The 18,070-nt window shown below is 41.2% G+C and overlaps 3 protein-coding genes across 3 annotated transcripts in view; 1 reads left to right on the plus strand and 2 right to left on the minus strand.

Moving 5' to 3' along the window:
• Nucleotides 1-350: 350 nt before the first annotated feature.
• On the minus strand, nucleotides 351-10,967 carry fdxacb1 (ferredoxin-fold anticodon binding domain containing 1). Its single transcript, XM_010863702.5, has 6 exons — nucleotides 10,491-10,967; nucleotides 9,790-10,073; nucleotides 6,039-6,189; nucleotides 5,749-5,952; nucleotides 3,341-3,502; nucleotides 351-1,604 (listed from the first exon to the last, which is right to left on the minus strand). The coding sequence occupies exons 2-6, from the start codon at nucleotides 10,061-10,063 to the stop codon at nucleotides 470-472; spliced, it is 1,926 nt and encodes a 641-aa protein (XP_010862004.2). The 5' UTR covers nucleotides 10,064-10,073; nucleotides 10,491-10,967; the 3' UTR covers nucleotides 351-469.
• Nucleotides 10,968-11,626: 659 nt separating this feature from the next.
• On the minus strand, nucleotides 11,627-15,842 carry ufc1 (ubiquitin-fold modifier conjugating enzyme 1). The gene is given in 6 exon segments (NM_001303802.1): nucleotides 11,627-12,202; nucleotides 12,334-12,424; nucleotides 13,408-13,484; nucleotides 13,597-13,660; nucleotides 15,246-15,313; nucleotides 15,708-15,842. Coding segments are annotated over 6 exon segments (504 nt in total). The 5' UTR covers nucleotides 15,831-15,842; the 3' UTR covers nucleotides 11,627-12,121.
• A 252-nt stretch (nucleotides 15,843-16,094) lies between these two features.
• si:dkey-71l1.1 (Porin3_Tom40 domain-containing protein) overlaps nucleotides 16,095-18,070 on the plus strand; it is a 33,309-nt gene continuing 31,333 nt past the window's right edge. Inside the window, exon 1 of the mRNA XM_013132502.4 lies at nucleotides 16,095-16,204. The gene's annotated coding sequence lies outside the window, so the exon portion shown is untranslated. The remainder of the gene's footprint in view (nucleotides 16,205-18,070) is intronic.

Consider the following 18,070-nt stretch of genomic DNA (forward strand, 5'->3'; position numbering starts at 1 on the left):
GATATATTATTGTAGAACTACACAGAGAGGGATATTATAGTAGAACTACACAGAGAGGGATATTATAGTAGAACTACATAGAGAGATATATTATAGTAGAACTACACACAGGGATATTATAGTAGAGTTTCAGTGCATAAATCCCTTATTATAAAGATTTTCCCTTTCAATTTGTCACCCGTCTGTAAATACATTATAATGGAAAATGTAATGACACTAACAGCTTAACTGCATGATTGATTGGTTTTACTATTATTAGTGTCATACTGTCCCACCCACTGTCCCGCCCACATGCATTGCTGTATCTCCGTAGAAAAGCATCCAGACATTTATTCACACATACATCATTTTACTAGAGAAAGCAAAAATCCTTTATTCATACAACTAGTCTTAGAGATAAAATTGCTATGTGGGCAACAATCTCACAGACAGACAAACAGGCATAAACAAACACACACACAGTCAGACACTACCTGACAATCAGATGCATGCATGTTGAAAGCAAGCTTTGCAGCTGTGTGTGGAGTTTCAGTGCGTGTGTGTGTGAAAGTGCGTGTGTGTGTGAGCGGTAGGTGAGTCTATAACAGTAGCTGATTTTTCTCAGGTCAGTGTGTGTGTTGGGTATGTAGGTGTCTATCAGGGTCATGTCTTCCACAGTCTCTCCACTGGCCTTTCTGACCAAGGCATGAAACTCTGCCTCATGCCAGTCTGGCCCCGCCCAGAAACTGATGTCATACACAAAGCTTAGTGGAAACAGGGAGAAAGGACGGAATGGTTGCCCAGGAAACGGGCGGTGCAGGAATTGACTGAGGAAGCGGTGGTCAGGTGACCAGAGTAGGCGCCAGTCTGGGATAGAGTAAAGCAGTGATGCCAGGAGGTCAAGGTTAAGACACACAGTGATGTCATCCGTGACATCATCAGCCCACAGCCAGCCCAGTCGTCCCATTGGTTTAGCTGTCAGCCACACCAACCCCTGCTCATCGGCCTGGCAGACCCCGTAGGGGGCCAGTAGGCGCTTCAAGCTTTGCCCCAGGGCTGGGATTGGCTGAGAGGCCTTGGGACCTGGGCCACGGAGGAGGAGCTGATGGAAAGCAGGCAGGGCCCAGGGACCAATGGGAACTCTCTGAAGGACCAGGCCACTTGCACCAAGCAGAACCTCCTTCCTCTCCTCCCTCTGTTTTGCCTTTTCTCTCAGAATCTCCTCCATTTGAGGCAGAAGAGAAGGACGCAGCACGTATCCATCACCTTCACCATCTTCTTCACCTTCACCATCCTCTTCACCTTCACCATCCTCTTCACCTTCACCATCCTCTTCACCTTCACCACCAGTTGGACACCCAATGTGTGTGTCTGTCAACAAGTCATCCAGGGTGTGTGTGTGTTTGAGCGCTTCTGAGGGTGTGTGAGTGGGGTGTAACCAGTAGCAGTGTGCGCTTGTGTCTAGCATATCAGGGCAACAGGCTTTTAGTCTCTGGGGGGAGGAGCGTATGAGCAGGGGGAGGGGCTCTGCAACTATGGAGACAAGCCACTCCACTTCCAGGGCCTGAACCAGGAAGTCCTGAACCAACCTGACTGGATGGACAGAACTAGTGGAGAGAAACCCCCTGGAGAGAGAGAAGTAATTGGATTATAGTGTCTGCTATATTTACATACAATTTACATTCAATTTCATACAATTACATTTTCATAAGTTATTTGCCACACGCTAATCCAAATCAAATTCAATTACCACAATGTGAGTGTGTAAACAGCCTGCGGTGCACACTGGGAATTAGCATTAGCCTTGTTTTATGGCAGAGCTCATTTAAATAGTATTTAAATAGTATTTAAATACCTCCAATAAGTAACACTAACAGTAATACTAATACCTCCAAAAAGTAACACTAAAAGTAGTTTTAATACCACCAATAAGTAACAATAACAGTAATACTAATACTTCCAATACGTAACACTAACAGTAGTACTAATACCTCCAATAAGTAACACTAACAGTAATACTAATACCTCCAATAAGTAACACTAACAGTAGTACTAATACCTCCAATAAGTAACACTAAAAGTAGTTTTAATACCACCAATAAGTAACAATAACAGTAATACTAATACATCCAATAAGTAACACTAACAGTAGTACTAATACCTCCAATATGTAACACTAACAGTAGTACTAATAACTCTAATGAGTAATACTAATAATTCTACAACCATGTTGTAGAATGCAAAAATTTGATTATTTATCCATATATTTAACTGTAAATAGTACAAACACAACATATCAATCAATTAATCAATCAAATAAATTATAAAGCTCTTTTTACATCAGCAGTTTTTTTACAAACCCCCAGCTTGAAAACCGAAGGAGCAAACAACAACAGTGTTGATGCACAGTGGCTAGGAAAAACTCCCTAAAAGGAGCAGAAATCTTGGAAGAAACCTAGAGAGGAACCATGCTCGGAGGGGTGACCAGTACTCTCCTGGCTGTGCTGGGTGAACATTTTGTGTACAAGTTGTAATATTTAGTAAATGCATGTGGGCTGTGTCCAGAGTCTATAAAACCTATTCCAGGTCAGAAGCATGTCCAGATGGACAAGGACAGGGACAACTGTATAAATTGTTGGTTTTGTTTTTGGAAAAATACATGGCCATTTTGAATTTAATGCCAGAAACACCAGCAATAGTAGTTTACTGCCAGCAATAGTAGTTTACTGCTAATGAAATTGGCAATATTGCATACAGGACCACATGGGTCCTGACATGGCCAAGATGAGTAAAGTCAGAAAAACAAGTGATCCTAGTTTTCTTTTGCACCCAAGCATGTCAAAATATTTCATTAAAACGTAATAACCTTACGTTATTAACAAACTACATCCAATCCGCATATTTTTTTTTTTTAAAGTTTCAGGTGAAACAGATTCATTTAAAGAGAGATTGCAAGACATACGAAGATGACTGGTGAAAATACCATCAGATTAGGGTATGTACTTTCACCAAAAACATTAGACTTCATATGCAATATACAGTGTAAAAAATATATAATTAACATTTTTAAGTCATTAACAATAAAAATGTATGAACGTGAAGACGCTGTAGCACATCATAGTCAACTTTAATCAAATGAAACAAAAAATGGCTGGTGAGCAAAAAAGTTAATGTCAAGCGCTGGAAACAAGGCTGTAATAAGTAACAAGAGGGGCCACAAAACTGGGTATAGAAAAAGCCAAAACAGCAGTATACAGTAGTTATTGTATTATTTTGGAACTACTTATGTTGTACCTTAGTACACTAAATAGTATTCAAATACAATTTAAATATGATTGCGTATACTTCAGTATGTGTGTACCTGTCAATGTAGTTCGACAGTTCAGCTGGAATGTGGTATGTCAGCGCGAGTTCTCCCAGCGAATGTTGTGTCATCTCCTTCCTCTGGGGGGTGCTGCTAAGCACATTACGACTGAACACGTGAGTCAGACCCAGCTCCACGAGAAAACCCTTATCCTGGCTCCTGACACACAACACATCAGAAACATATCAGAAACATATCAGAAACACATCAGAAACACATCAGAAACAATTATCCTGGCTCCTGACACACAACACATCAGAAACACATCAAGAAAACACTTATCCTGGCTCCTGACACACAACACATCAGAAACACATCAAGAAAACACTTATCCTGGCTCATGACACACAACACATTAGAAACACATCAAGAAAACACTTATCCTGGCTCCTGACACACAACACATTAGAAACACATCAAGAAAACACTTATCCTGGCTCCTGACACACAACACATTAGAAACACATCAGAAACAATTCTCCTGGCCCCTGACACACAACACATTAGAAACACATCGGAAACAATTCTCCTGGCCCCTGACACACAACACATCAGAAACACATCATGAAAACACTTATCCTGGCTCCTGACACACAGCAGGCACATAAGAAAAACAAACTATAACATCTTATTGGTGATACATCAAATTCATAGTAAACTTAACACCATGACTGGGGTGTGTTCTGCTTTAATGTCAATCTATATGTTATCTGCTGTAGGCTCAGTCTGTATGTCATCTGCTGTAGAGTCAGTCTATATGTTATCTGCTTTAGGGTCAGTCTATATGTTATATGCTGTAGGGACAGTCTGTATGTCATATGGTGTAGGGTCAGTCTATATGTTATATGCTGTAGGGTCAGTCTATATGTTATCTGCTATAGTGTCAGTCTATATGTTATGTGCTGTAGGGACAGTCTGTATGTCATCTGGTGTAGGGTAAGTCTATATTTTATGTGCGGTAGGGACAGTCTGTATGTCATCTGGTGTAGGGTCAGTCTATATGTTATATGCTGTAGGGTCAGTCTATATGTTATCTGCTATAGTGTCAGTCAATATTTTATGTGCTATAGGGACAATCTGTATGTTATCTGGTGTAGGGTCAGTCTATATGTTATCTACTTTAGGGTCAGTCTATATGTCATCTGCTGTAGGGTCAGTATGTATGTTATCTGCTGTAGGGACAGTCTGTATGTTATCTGCTGTAGTGTCAGTCTATATGTCATCTGGTTTAGGGTCAGTCTATATGAGATCTGCTGTAGGGTCAGTCAATATTTTATGTGCTATAGGGACAGTCTGTATGTTATCTGCTGTATGGTCAGTCTATATGTTATGTGCTATAGTGTCAGTCTATATGTCATCTGGTTTAGGGTCAGTCTATATGTTATCTGCTGTAGAATCAGTCAATATTTTATGTGCTATAGGGACAATCTGTATGTTATCTGGTGTAGGATCAGTCTATATGTTATGTGCTGTAGGGACAGTCTGTATGTCATCTAGTGTAGGCTCAGTCTATATGTTATGTGCTGTAGTGTCAGTCTATATGTCATCTGGTGTAGGGTCAGTCTATATGTTATATGCTGTAGGGTCAGTCTATATGTTATCTGCTATAGTGTCAGTCTATATGTCATCTGGTTTAGGGTCAGTCTATATGTTATCTGCTGTAGAATCAGTCAATATTTTATGTGCTATAGGGACAATCTGTATGTTATCTGGTGTAGGATCAGTCTATATGTTATGTGCTGTAGGGACAGTCTGTATGTCATCTGGTTTAGGGTCAGTCTATATGTTATCTGCTGTAGGGTCAGTCTATATGTTATCTACTTTAGGGTCAGTCTATATGTCATCTGCTGTAGGGTCAGTCTGTATGTTATCTGCTGTAGGGTCAGTCTATATGTTATCTGCTGTAGTGTCAGTCTATATGTCATCTGGTTTAGGGTCAGTCTATATGTGATCTGCTGTAGGGTCAGTCAATATTTTATGTGCTATAGGGACAGTCTGTATGTTATCTGCTGTTGGGTCAGTCTATATGTTATGTGCTATAGTGTCAGTCTATATGTCATCTGGTTTAGGGTCAGTCTATATGTGATCTGCTGTAGGATCATTCAATATTTTATGTGCTATAGGGACAATCTGTATGTTATCTGGTGTAGGATCAGTCTATATGTTATGTGCTGTAGGGACAGTCTGTATGTCATCTGGTGTAGGGTCAGTCTATATGTTATGTGCTGTAGTGTCAGTCAATATGTCATCTGGTGTAGGGTCAGTCTATATGACATCTGGTGTAGGGTCAGTCTATATGTCATCTGGTGTAGGGTCAGTCTATATGTCATCTGGTATAGTGTCAGTCTATATGTCATCTGGTGTAGTGTCAGTCTATATGTCATCTGGTGTAGGGTCAGTCTCACCTGTAGCCAGTGGATTGGTAGCCTTCAAGTTTCACCCAGTCGAAGGGCCGGACCTCGTTTAGAATAAGCCCTGCCTCGGCTGCCATGGCGATCACCTGCCAGCTGTTGTGCCACTCTCTCATTGGCCGGTCTGCTGGAGTTCCACCCTGCCCGTTGCACAATGACACAAGCACTTCCCCCTCACCTTTCAGAACCTCCACACAGCTACACACACACACTGAATTAGTCAATGAGTCACTCAGTCAATGACTGTGTGTTTGTGTGTGTCCTTGTGTATTTCTATGTCTCACCTGAGAAAAAAGTGTTTGAGCAGTAGTCTGTTCTTTTTGACACCACTCTTCCGACCGCAGTGAGGGAAGTTGAAGATCACACAGTCAAACTGTCGACCAGGCAGACAATCCAAAAGACGTGTACAGTCCACCTCAAACAGCACCTCCCCACCTGGCACAGACAAGTTAGTTGAGACCAGCAGCCTTTCTTATTTAAGTGCTCTTTAATCTGAGGACTTACATTTGTTGAAAAAGTGATCAGAAACCAGAAATATTCTGCAGTAGTAGTGAGAAACTACTTGAATGACTATTCAGATTTTAAAAACTATTCCTGGTTAAAGACTGAGTTTCCATTTTGGAAAGTACAGCAACATAAGTAGTTTAACTGAAAGTTTTTGTTTGTTTTAACTGTTTTCATTTCAACAGATATGCAAATGTGCATCTATCAACAGTACATCTACAGTCTAATTACAGTATATTTACAGTATATCTACAGTCTAATTACAGTATATCTACCATCAGCGCTTGACATAACATTTTTGGCTCACCAGCCACTGTGGATAGTGGTTTTCCAAAGTTGCTAGCCACTCAGCATTTTCACTAGCCACCATTTTGTGGTTGGGAAATGTTGTTTCATTTGATTAAAGCTATGGTGTGCTATATCGTAGCCTGTCTTGTTCACGCCATCGGTCACTGGCGTGCAAGGCAATAGGCCTAACACAAATGGACCAGAATCAAACACTGTATGCAGATAGTGCTCATGGGAGTTGTAGGGTAACCCTAACCCTTTGTTTATGGGGAGAACAAGTATTTGATACACTGCAGATTTTCCCACTTACAAAGCATGTAGAAGTCTGTAATTTTTTATAATAGGTACACTTCAACTGTGAGTGACGGAATCTAAAACAAAAATCCAGAAAATCATATTGTGTGATTTTTAAGTAATTCATTTGCATTTTATTGCATGACATAAGTATTTGATACATCAGAAAAGCAGAACTTAATATTTGGTACAGAAACCTTTGTTTGCAATTACAGAGATCATACGTTTCCTGTAGTTCTTGAACAGGTTTGCACACACTGCAGCAGGGATTTTGGCCCACTCCTCCATACAGACCTTCTCCAGATCCTTCAGGTTTCTGAGATGTTGCTGGGCAATAAAGACATTCAGCTCCCTCCAAAGATTTTCTATTGGGTTCAGGTCTGGAGACTGGCTAGGCCACTCCAGGACCTTGAGATGCTTCTTACGGAGCCACTCCTTAGTTGCCCTGGCTGTGTGTTTCGAGTCGTTGTCATGCTGGAAGACCCAGCCACGATCCATCTTCAATGCTCTTACTGAGAAAAGGAGGTTGTCCCATCCATCCTTCCCTCAATACGGTGCAGTCGTTCTGTCCCCTTTGCAGAAAAGCATCCTCAAAGAATGACGTTTCCACCTCCATGCTTCAAGGTTGGGATGGTGTTCTTGGGGGTTGTACTCATCCATCTTCTTCCTCCAAACACGGCGAGTGGAGTTTAGACCAAAAAGCTCTATTTTTGTCTCATCAGACCACATGACCTTCTCCCATTCCTCCTCTGGATCATCCAGATGGTCATTGGCAAAGTTCAGACGGGCCTGGACATGCGCTGGCTTGAGCAGGGGGACCTTGCATGCCCTGCAGGATTTTAATCTATGATGGCATAGTGTGTTACTAATGGTTTTCTTTGAGACTGTGGTCCCAGCTCTCTTCAGGTCATTGACCAGGTCCTGCTGTGTAGTTCTGGGCTAATCTCTCACCTTCCTCATGATCATTGATGCCCCACGAGGTGAGATCTTGCATGGAGCCCCAGACCGAGGGAGATTGACCGTCATCTTGAACTTCTCCCATTTTCTAATAATTGCGCCAACAGTTGTTGCCTTCTCACCAAGCTGCTTGCCTATTCTCCTGTAGCCCATCCCAGCCTTGTGCAGGTCTACAATTTTATCCCTGATGTCCTTACACAGCTCTCTGGTATTGGCCATTGTGGAGAGGTTGGAGTCTTTGGGCAATGTTCTGCTGGGAAACCTTGGGTCCTGCCATTCATGTGGATGTTACATTGACAGGAACCACCTACCTGAGCATTGTTGCAGACCATGTGCACCCTTTCATGGCAACGGAATTTGGCATTGGCTTCTTTCAGCAAGATATTGCACCCTGCCTCAAAGCAAAATGTTTCAGGAATGGATGAGGAACACAACAATGAGTTCCAGGCGTTGACTTGGCCTCCAAATTCCCCAGATCTCATTCCAATCGAACCGTGACGGCATATCATTAATCTCCCTCTCTCGACTTCCTTCAGTTGTACTAGGCTGATCCAGCGTCTTCAAGTTCATATCTTTTTATTGTTATTGACTTAAATATGTTAATTGTTTATTTTTTTTCCCCTGTATATTGCATATATAGTCTAATGTTTTTGGTGATAGTACATACCCTAATCTGATGTTCTTTTCACCAGTCATTTTCATTTGTCTCAATCTCTCTTTAAATAAATCTGTAATTTTAGACTACTAGAAGTCACCTGAAACATTAAAAATGTTATGCGGATTGGATGTAGTTTGAAGTTAGGTTTTATTGAATTTGACATGCTTGGGGCAAAACAAAAACTACGAACCCCTTGTTTTTCCGACGTTACTCATATTGGCAATGTCATGACCTGTGTAGTCCTGTATGCAAGGTTGCCAGATTACATTGTCAGTAAACAGAGATTCTCCCGCAGACTCCAGAGAAAATCGACTTGCCCAAGCCCATTAAAAATAGCCAATTGTGTTTAGAAAAACCACACCTGAAACACTGCCAATATGAAAAAAGATTCCTGCTACTGTCATATAAGCTGCAATGTTTCACTGGTATTTTCTTTATGAGCACAAATTGATGTTTTACCATGATTTTGGGAAGGCTGACGTCTTTATATACAACAGCAAAAACCCTGTGTATAGATATATACAACAGCAAAAAGCCTGTGTACAGATACATACAACAGCAAAAACCCTGTGTATAGATATACACAACAGCAAAAAACCTGTGTATAGATATATACAACAGAAAAAACCCTGTGTATTGATATATACAACAGCAAAAAACCTGTGTATAGATATATACAACAGCAAAAACCCTGTGTACAGATATATACAACAGCAAAAAGCCTGTGTATAGATATATACAACAGCAAAAACCCTGTGTACAGATATATACAACAGCAAAAAGCCTGTGTATAGATATATACAACAGCAAAAAGCCTGTGTATAGACATATACAACAGCAAAAAGCCTGTGTATAGACATATACAACAGCAAAAAGCCTGTATATAGATTTATACAACAGCAAAAGCCCTGTGTAGAGATTTATAGAATTCCACCCACCAAAGTGGCTAGTAAGAATGACTGCCACAGCCAAATTCTACCCGGGTGCTAATGTCAAGCCCTGTTTACCATATATATTTCATGCAACTTAAGGAAATTCCTCTGTAATGAAAAGCACTTTACAAATGAGATATAATAATAATAATTTATCTACCATATAATAACAATACAACTACAGTATAACTAGCTAAAATATGTGTACCTAGTTTGAGTATTTGATTGGATACTGAAAATACAATGTCTTATACAGTAAGTGAATGTCTCTCATCTCATCTTCATCCGCTTATCTGGTATCGGGTCGCGGTGAATGTGGGTATCATAATAAAATAAATGTTTAATCATAACACCCACACACACACACACAGACGCGCACACACACCCCAGACCTTTTCTGACCTGTGTGTATAATGGTGTGTATGTTGCGGGCGCAGCCATTGTGCCGTAGTGCTTCCTCTCTGGTCTGTAGACACGTGGCTGTGATCCTTGAATACGTCCTCCTGGTGATGTCAACATTCCCCTTGGTAATGTCATCATTCCCCTTGGTAATGTCATCAGACACCCTGATGATGTCATCAGTTCCCAAGGCGATGACACAGCTCATAGCAGCAGAATAGGAGAAGTTTCCCTCTCCTACCAGAAGCACCACCTTCCCACCTGCTGATGTTGTCATCTCTGTACCTCTGTAGGGACAGGAAGCAGTCACAAGAATGCAAGTTCAAATCCCATCAATACAGATTCAATACTCTGTTGAAACGTCAGGACAGGTGGACATGGCAGGTAAAGGGAGGAGTGGTAAATCTGCTTTCCACTTTCAGTAGGCTCCCTCTAATTTATCTGATGAGCTCTTGATTCCTAGTATTTGGCTGTATGTGTAATGTTTATTATGTACGGAATCTACAAGAATCTATTCACAATAGTATTGTAGATAAGTGAATATGCGATAATTAGTAAAGAAACAATCCCGGTCAAAGCCAACCATGTGTCTGTCAACAGAACACTGACCTAGTTACAGTAGATCGCAGTGACTTTATGTTGTAATATAGAAGTGGTAATCATTTAATCAAATAGCCTTCGTTAACGTTCCCAAAGTAACTCACGTTTCCTCCCGGTAGATTAGAGCGGTGACTAGTCCACACGTGTCTGCGCCTCACCACGGCTCATCAAAACGCATTTGTTTATAATTAGTAATAATCATAAAGGGAGACATTGAGGTGGTTTAATAATGTTGATAATTAAAACTATGTTATTTTATCACCCACAGTTAAGTAAAGATTAGCATCGCCAAAAACGGTAAACACAAACAGATCCGTGTCACCAGGACAGTGGTCCGGGCGGAAACAAAACCACGCTTACATACGATGTTGAGATATCTAGAAGCCAATAATTTATTTTAGAGAATTTCTTAATGCAAGACCAATGTTACCTAATAACAGTGTAACAGTGTAGAGATATATTAACTTAGAGACCAATGTTACCTAATAACAGTGTAGAGATATATTAACTTAGTGAGCTGTGTCAGAATAACTGAAAGTTCCAGAATGGGGAAGAGAAAGGCAGCCGTAGAGGAAAACCAAAACGAACTAATTGGAATAGGTCCATGTAATTCCCGGATTTAATGTAGAAAAATCGGTTATGTGATAAGCGAAATTATTTTATATATATATATATATATATGCTCCCCAACATATATAAATATAAAGGTTTATTTATAAAAAATGTTCATAAAAAATAATGTCTTTCCAAAGTCTCTGTTGTAACACGCAAGTATATTTGTAATGGAAACATAAGAAAATGTAAGTTAATTGCTATTATGCTACAGACAGGATGTAGACTACCTTATATTCACCAATGCAGGTTCATTCAAAATGGAACAGTTTTGTCCAATAAGTTGTTCATATTAAAAACAGATGCAAAAAGGATCACTAGTAGTTCTCTAAAGTTTTTGCCTCTGGATTCAAATTGAACCCAGGTGTCTGAGTCACAATCTAATATTCACGTTAACATGTTATGTGCTATGTGTTAGGTTATACTGGTAACTGATGCATCTATTCGACAACACTCATGCCCATTCCATTGTCGGTAATTCCCTATTGTTCATATTCTAGATGAAAACGTTAAATAGCTCTGCCATGGCTACATGGTGTTTGGATGTCAGAACCCAGGGAGGACGGCTGACCTTTAATTACATGTTTGTCTATTCTAATTCCTGATTCTATGTATAAAACACACTTAACAGATATCAGACAGGTTTATTACATGACACAGTAGCAACATGTCACAACCGGTCTCTCTCAGTCCTGACTAAACAGAAGACAGACTGTTTTAAAGCCACATAGTTGACTAATGGGATTGAACAGAATTGAACCTACAAACACCAACATAATGTACTACTTTAAGATATTGAAGTGTGGCAAAAAAGGTGTGGCAAAAGTACAGACGATGGTGGTTAAATCAGATTTGCAAGTGCCTGACTGGTGCCGGCTTTTGCTCCAGCCAAGCAGTTTGGTACAGCCAGAGGGCAGTGATTAATAAGCAATACACTCACTCCACAGATACTGATAAAGACTTCATGCTGCTGCCTACAGATCCCCCCCTTCCCCCATTGAGAGTCTCACATGATGCCAAACACACATGACCATCATACAGAAGGTATATTCACACCATTTAGCATCTTATGGAGCCACTAACAGTGTATAGTGTGTGTGTGTGTGTGTGTGTGTCTATGGCCTCAGCTCCCCTGTTGTTCTCTGTGTGTGATCAGTCCTTTGGAGATCAGGTCAGGAATCTCAACAGCCAACCAGGGACCCAGCTAAGACAGGAAGACGTGCAGGAAGGGCAGAACAGGTTTTAACTAGTTATTATATTACATCAGAAAGAACTGTTTTAATCAATTCTGCCAAAGGGGCAGCTTTTTATTGGTTACAAAAATAGACAACCCACCCCCAGGGCCATGAGGTGAGCCAGACCAAACTTGGGGACGTTCCGCGCCCAAAGGGGTTTGAAGTGGTCCGTCAGACAAATCTTTCCTCCCCTGCAACAATACAAGAATTACTAGCGTAACATTTCACCCTGAATCAGTCACAACATTGGCCCTCATTCATGAAATGTGCGTACGATCACATTTAATCTTAAAATGATCATATAATCTTTTCATCAACAGAGCTGGTATTCATCAATATTATAATTGTCGTTTACTTACGACCAAACAACTGTAAACCAGCGTAAAAAAATTTGATTGTGATATTGCGAATCAAGCATTATCATTAGCACAAAAAACAACAATCATGACAGGCTCAGTAATTACAACCACAATTATAGTAATAATAATATCACATAAAATAAGGAATATAGCACATACGTTATTTAACATTTTGGTATGTTTGTATCTCTAGCTTATTGTATGATTTATTCCTTTCACTTTATGCTGCATTTTCTCTCTTATTCTTTTGTTCATGCGTTTGTAAGGTTTGAAATTCCTTTGTTTATGTAATGCGCTAGAAAAACTGGGGATCATAAATGGTTGTTATAATTTCGGTGGCTGGCATCTTGATTAGATAACAGGTCCTGAGTTGACTAGTGAGGATGAATAAACAAGTGGTTCTGGGTCGAGCAGTTACCCTAATGATGGCAGAACTTGTTCTTCTAAAGGACATGGGCTCTGGGCTGAAACGCGAGAGTATTCCGTGACCACGCTGATATTGTCATGGAGAATGTCTAATTGTTATTAGCTGTTTAAGGCTATAATTTATGCTGAAAGCTGTCAATTCATAGGTTGATGATCGCCAAACCCACATAATTTAGGAGTGTGTCATATGTAATAAAGGACAGGTCCAGCACATTCGTGTCCACGGCATTATCAGATTCATTAATCTGCAATGACATCTACGCTCATTTCCAAGAGGTGTGACAGTTTTGTAACTCACACTTGGAGATGATTGTCTCTCCCCACGCCTGAATCTGAGATGTTTTCTGAGGTTTAATGAATGAGGGCCACTGTCTCTGTGTGTTTCTCACCTGTACATTTTGGCAGTTTTTCCATCTAATTCAGGAATTGCAACCTCGGGGGCAGTGGTCGGGTATGTGACAGGAATCTGACCAATCAGGAGAAAGCAGTGATTGACAGGGTTATAGGAAATGTGTACTTGTGAGAGTGTGTCCAAGTGTGTGTGACAGAGAAAGAGTTCAGTGTGTCTGTGTGCTCACATCAAACTCGATGTCGAACTCATACTTCAGGAGATCATGAATATACCAGCACTTCCCAAACCACCTGGCAACAAGAGCACACAGAATTGGTCAGTTGACAACAACAGCACACAGGATTGGTCAGCTGAAAACAACAGCACAGTTTGACTAGAGTTCAACTGAACGTTTGCTATGTTGCATAACATTAGGAACCAAATTACTTGTCTCTCCAAAACGTTCTTGAACAGGCTTGTATTGTGACTCAAAGGAATGACTGGTGTATTTAAAGATCAGCAGTGGTCGTTCTGGACAGGGACAGGGTTTCTGTGTAAGAGCAGTTTGAAAATAATGCCTGGTATTTTACCCTCTTCAGGTGGTAGTTACCTGTTAACTGTTCTAATGTTCTTAGCCAGCTTAAAACTGAGCGGTTGACAGAACCCAAATCAGCATGGCACATAGTGCAAAATATATACTCTATAACAGCCACCACTCTTTCTGGGAAGGCTGTCCACAAGATTTGAGTGTCTCTGTGGGAATTTGTGCTCAATCTGTCAAAAGAGCATTTGTGAGGTCAGGCACTGATGTTGGATGAGAAGGCCTGGCTCCCAATCACCGTTCCAATTCATCCCACAGGTGTTCAGTGGGGTTGAGGTCAGGCACTGATGTTGGATGTGAAGGCCTGGCTCCCAATCACTGTTCCAATTCATCCCACAGGTGTTCAGTGGGGTTGAGGTCAGGCACTGATGTTGGATGTGAAGGCCTGGCTCCCAATCACCGTTCCAATTCATCCCAAAGGTGTTCAGTGGGGTTGAGGTCAGGGCTCTGTGGAGGCCACTGGAGTTCCTCCACACCAACCTCGTCTAACCATGTCTTTATGGACCCCGCTTTGTGCACAGGGGCATAGTCACACTGGAACAGGAAAGGGCCTTCCCCAAACTGTTGCCACAAAGTCGGAAGGACTCAATTATCTAAAATGTCTTTGTATCCTGTAGAATTAAGATGACCCTGAAGCCCCAGACCATTACCCCTCCACCAAACTTTACAGTACTATGCACTCCAGGAGGTAGTGTTCTCCTGGCATCCAACACACCCAGAATCATCCATCTGACTGACAATTAGTGAAGCATGATTCTTCAGTCAGGGGAACGTTTCCACTGCTCCGGGGTCCAGTGGCGGCATGCTTTACAACATTACAGCCAACGTTTGCATTTCGCATGTTGATGTGAGGCTTGTGTACAGCTGCTCGGCCATGGAAACCCACTTTGTGAAGCTCCCGAAACACAGTTCTAGTGCTTACGTTGCTTCCAGAGGCAGTTTGGAACTCTGTGGGGAGTGAGGCAACAGATGATAGGCGATTTGTATGCGCCACGCACTCGGCGGCCTTGCCCTGTGAGTCTGCGTGGTCTACCACTTCGCAGTTGGGCTGTTGTTGCTCCTAGACACTTCCACTTCACAATTATAACACTTACAGCTAACCTGGGGGCAGATGTAGTAGGACAGACATTTCCTATGGCAGTACCACGTTTAAAGTCACTGAGCTCTTCAGTACGATCCATTGTACTGCCAGTGTTGGTCTATGGAGAGTTCATGGCCATGTGCTGGACTTTATGCACGTGTGTCCTCACTGAAAACTCTGAATGTCCTTTACTACTGTGTGTATGTGGTCTGACCTGGTTCCCTCTTTGTTGGACTCCAGACGGAACCAGTCATTATCTGCTGCCTTGTTGTTCTCCACATACTGTCAACAAAAAATAACATAATTCATATAGTGTTAAACATAATCCTTAACAGTAGCCAAATTAACAAACTGTTGGCCACTCCGTCTGTAAAACAGTTATCTAACAGTAAGCTACCTACCTGCTACTCAGCCCACCCTGGTCAACATTTCTTCCAAAAACTACCTGGTGGCAATATCTATCTTTTTCAGTCTGTCACAGTTACTGTAAGAGACGTTTCGACGAGTCTGTATCTCTGTAGATATCTAGGTAACATGGTTCATCCAGCTGGTGTCATGACCTGTCTGTTTGTGACACGTCGTTAACGTTTGAAGGCTAGCTATTGTAGATAGTTAGCTCTACTGTCCAGCTCAATTCTGTTTAAAGGCTCCTGTTGGTCTTCTGTCCCGGTCTCACCTTGATGAGGGCCAGGTACTCCTCTCGGAGCCGCTGCACCCAGAGTTCCTTATCCCGGGGACCTGAGTTGGTCTTTAGCAACGGGATCTCCGACACAGCCTTTCGAGTCGCGTCGTCCGCCATCACTCTAGTAATGAAAGTACCGTTGACGTCACGAATAGAAACAAATAAAATGCAATTACAACAAACCCTTGCTATTAAATAAATAATATAAAATAACTAAAATGACACAATAACTTAATCATCACTGTTCAACACCTCAAACTGTTCGTTTTGAGACAATATTAGTAACGAAAAAACATGTGGGTAACAAATGTCTTGTTCCGTGTTTTAGTGGGAAGAATTTGTCTGCGGACATTCGGAGGAATTAATTTGCGGTTGCACGTCTGTCGGAGGTGGTCCTTGGTTCTCAGCATCTCCATCCTCCAAAAAAAACCTTCACCTGTTTCGGCATCTCTACTCTGCCTTCCGCCAGCCGCTAACTGTTCCAGTAGGACGTAAGTATAGAGATATATAAAGTGAAAATAGATGTGATTTTTTTGTCTGAAGAAGTAGCCTCGCTATGACAGCCTAGCTAATAGATACAGTAGGTCAAATTTAGCCTACTTCTCTACAGATGAAGCCGTCTGAGGAGATCAGAGGAGAGAGAGGTTTAAAGCTACTCTTAAGCTACCCTAGGAGGTCCAGACTACTGCTGTTTTTTTCGTTAATGATAATGAATCATCCCCATCTGGTGTCCCTGGTCTAAATTGATCCCCTACCAGAGTGGACGAAGGAGGGGAAAAGCAGTGTAACTGGCTTCTAGGTTCAGTGTTTACTTTTTACTCTAATACGTGTTTACATTGCTATTAGGTCATTTAGCAGACATTCGTTTCAAGAGTGACTGATAGTAGGGAGTGCATTCCCCAATGGGAATTAAACCCACGACCTTGGGTTTGCAGAAACTATGCTCTACTGGACCAACATAGGTTGAATGGTATTTGTCTGGGTCATTAGCTGTTGATGTATCTATGTCCTGTTGCTGTTATTTACCTGGTTCTTCCTTTCTGCACTGACTCGTAGCAGCTTCTCTGAGTAGCTATCAGCCACTGCTTTCCCACGTGATTGTGCCACCTACATAACGTGGGATTAATTAAACTTAACAGTTAGTTGCTCTGCAAGCAGGCACGTTTATTTATATAGCACAATTCATACATAGAAGCAATTCAATGTGCTTTGCAAAGAAAAAATATAAAAGTACAATAGCATAAAAACAAATACTCAGATGAAAACATCAAAACAACATCATAATAATAAAACATAAGAAAATAGAAATAAAACAAAAACAGGATAAAACATAAGAAGATATAAAAGCTGTAAGGCTAAACAGTGTGGTTAATTTCAAGCGCTCAGTCATAGACGCGTGAAAAGAGAAGTGTTTTTAACCTGGTTTTAAAAATGGATATGTTCGGGGCAGGTCTAAGATCTTCTGGTAGTTTATTTCAGTTGTGTGCAACATAACTGCTAAACACAGCTTGACTATGTTTAGTTTGGTCTCTGGGCTCTACTAGCTGACCTGAGTTCATGGATCTAAGAGCCCTGCTCGGTTTTCGTTCTCTGCAGGGGGAAAAGGGAGGTTAGTTGTCATTATTGACTGTTTTTGTATTTGTAGGCATCCAGCTCTCAAAGGCAGTGTTATGGTTAGGTTTGGACCTTGAGATCTGATATTATCATAGACAGTGTTCTGGTTAGGTTTGGACCTTGAGATCTGATATTATCATAGACAGTGTTCTGGTTAGGTTTGGACCTTGAGATCTGATATTATCATAGACAGTGTTCTGGTTAGGTTTGGACCTTGAGATCTGATATTATCATAGACAGTGTTCTGGTTAGGTTTGGACCTTGAGATCTGATATTATCATAGACAGTGTTCTGGTTAGGTTTGGACCTTGAGATCTGATATTATCATAGACAGTGTTCTGGTTAGGTTTGGACCTTGAGATCTGATATTATCATAGACAGTGTTCTGGTTAGGTTTGGACCTGGAGATCTGATATTATCATAGACAGTGTTCTGGTTAGGTTTGGACCTTGAGATCTGATATTATCATAGACAGTGTTCTGGTTAGGTTTGGACCTGGAGATCTGATATTATCATAGACAGTGTTCTGGTTAGGTTTGGACCTGGAGGTACAAAACTATCATGGCCAGTGTTTTGAGAAGCCCCTGATTGCAGTGTGCAGTTCGGGGCCGGGCTCAATGTGGGCAAAGTCAAACACGTTTAATACGAACCGTCTCCTTCATGGTTCACATGGAAAGTTTCATCGTCGATAAAATCAAAACTTAATCAAACCTAACCTAGACAGATAAAAATATAAACCATGC

The sequence above is a fragment of the Esox lucius genome, chromosome 7 (assembly GCF_011004845.1).
Source record: "Esox lucius isolate fEsoLuc1 chromosome 7, fEsoLuc1.pri, whole genome shotgun sequence".
In the NCBI taxonomy this organism is placed as follows: domain Eukaryota; kingdom Metazoa; phylum Chordata; class Actinopteri; order Esociformes; family Esocidae; genus Esox; species Esox lucius.

What these genes read in the sequence shown, in the direction of transcription:
- fdxacb1 (XM_010863702.5), bottom strand. Translation starts at nt 10,063, where the DNA reads ATGACAACATCAGCAGGTGGGAAGGTGGTGCTTCTGGTAGGAGAGGGA. An exon ending in TACCAATCCACTGGCTACAG is followed by an intron (nt 3,503 to 5,748) that starts GTGAGACTGACC and finishes GTTGTGTGTCAG; the next exon opens with GAGCCAGGATAAGGGTTTTC. An exon ending in CTGTCGAACTACATTGACAG is followed by an intron (nt 1,605 to 3,340) that starts GTACACACATAC and finishes CTCTCTCTCCAG; the next exon opens with GGGGTTTCTCTCCACTAGTT.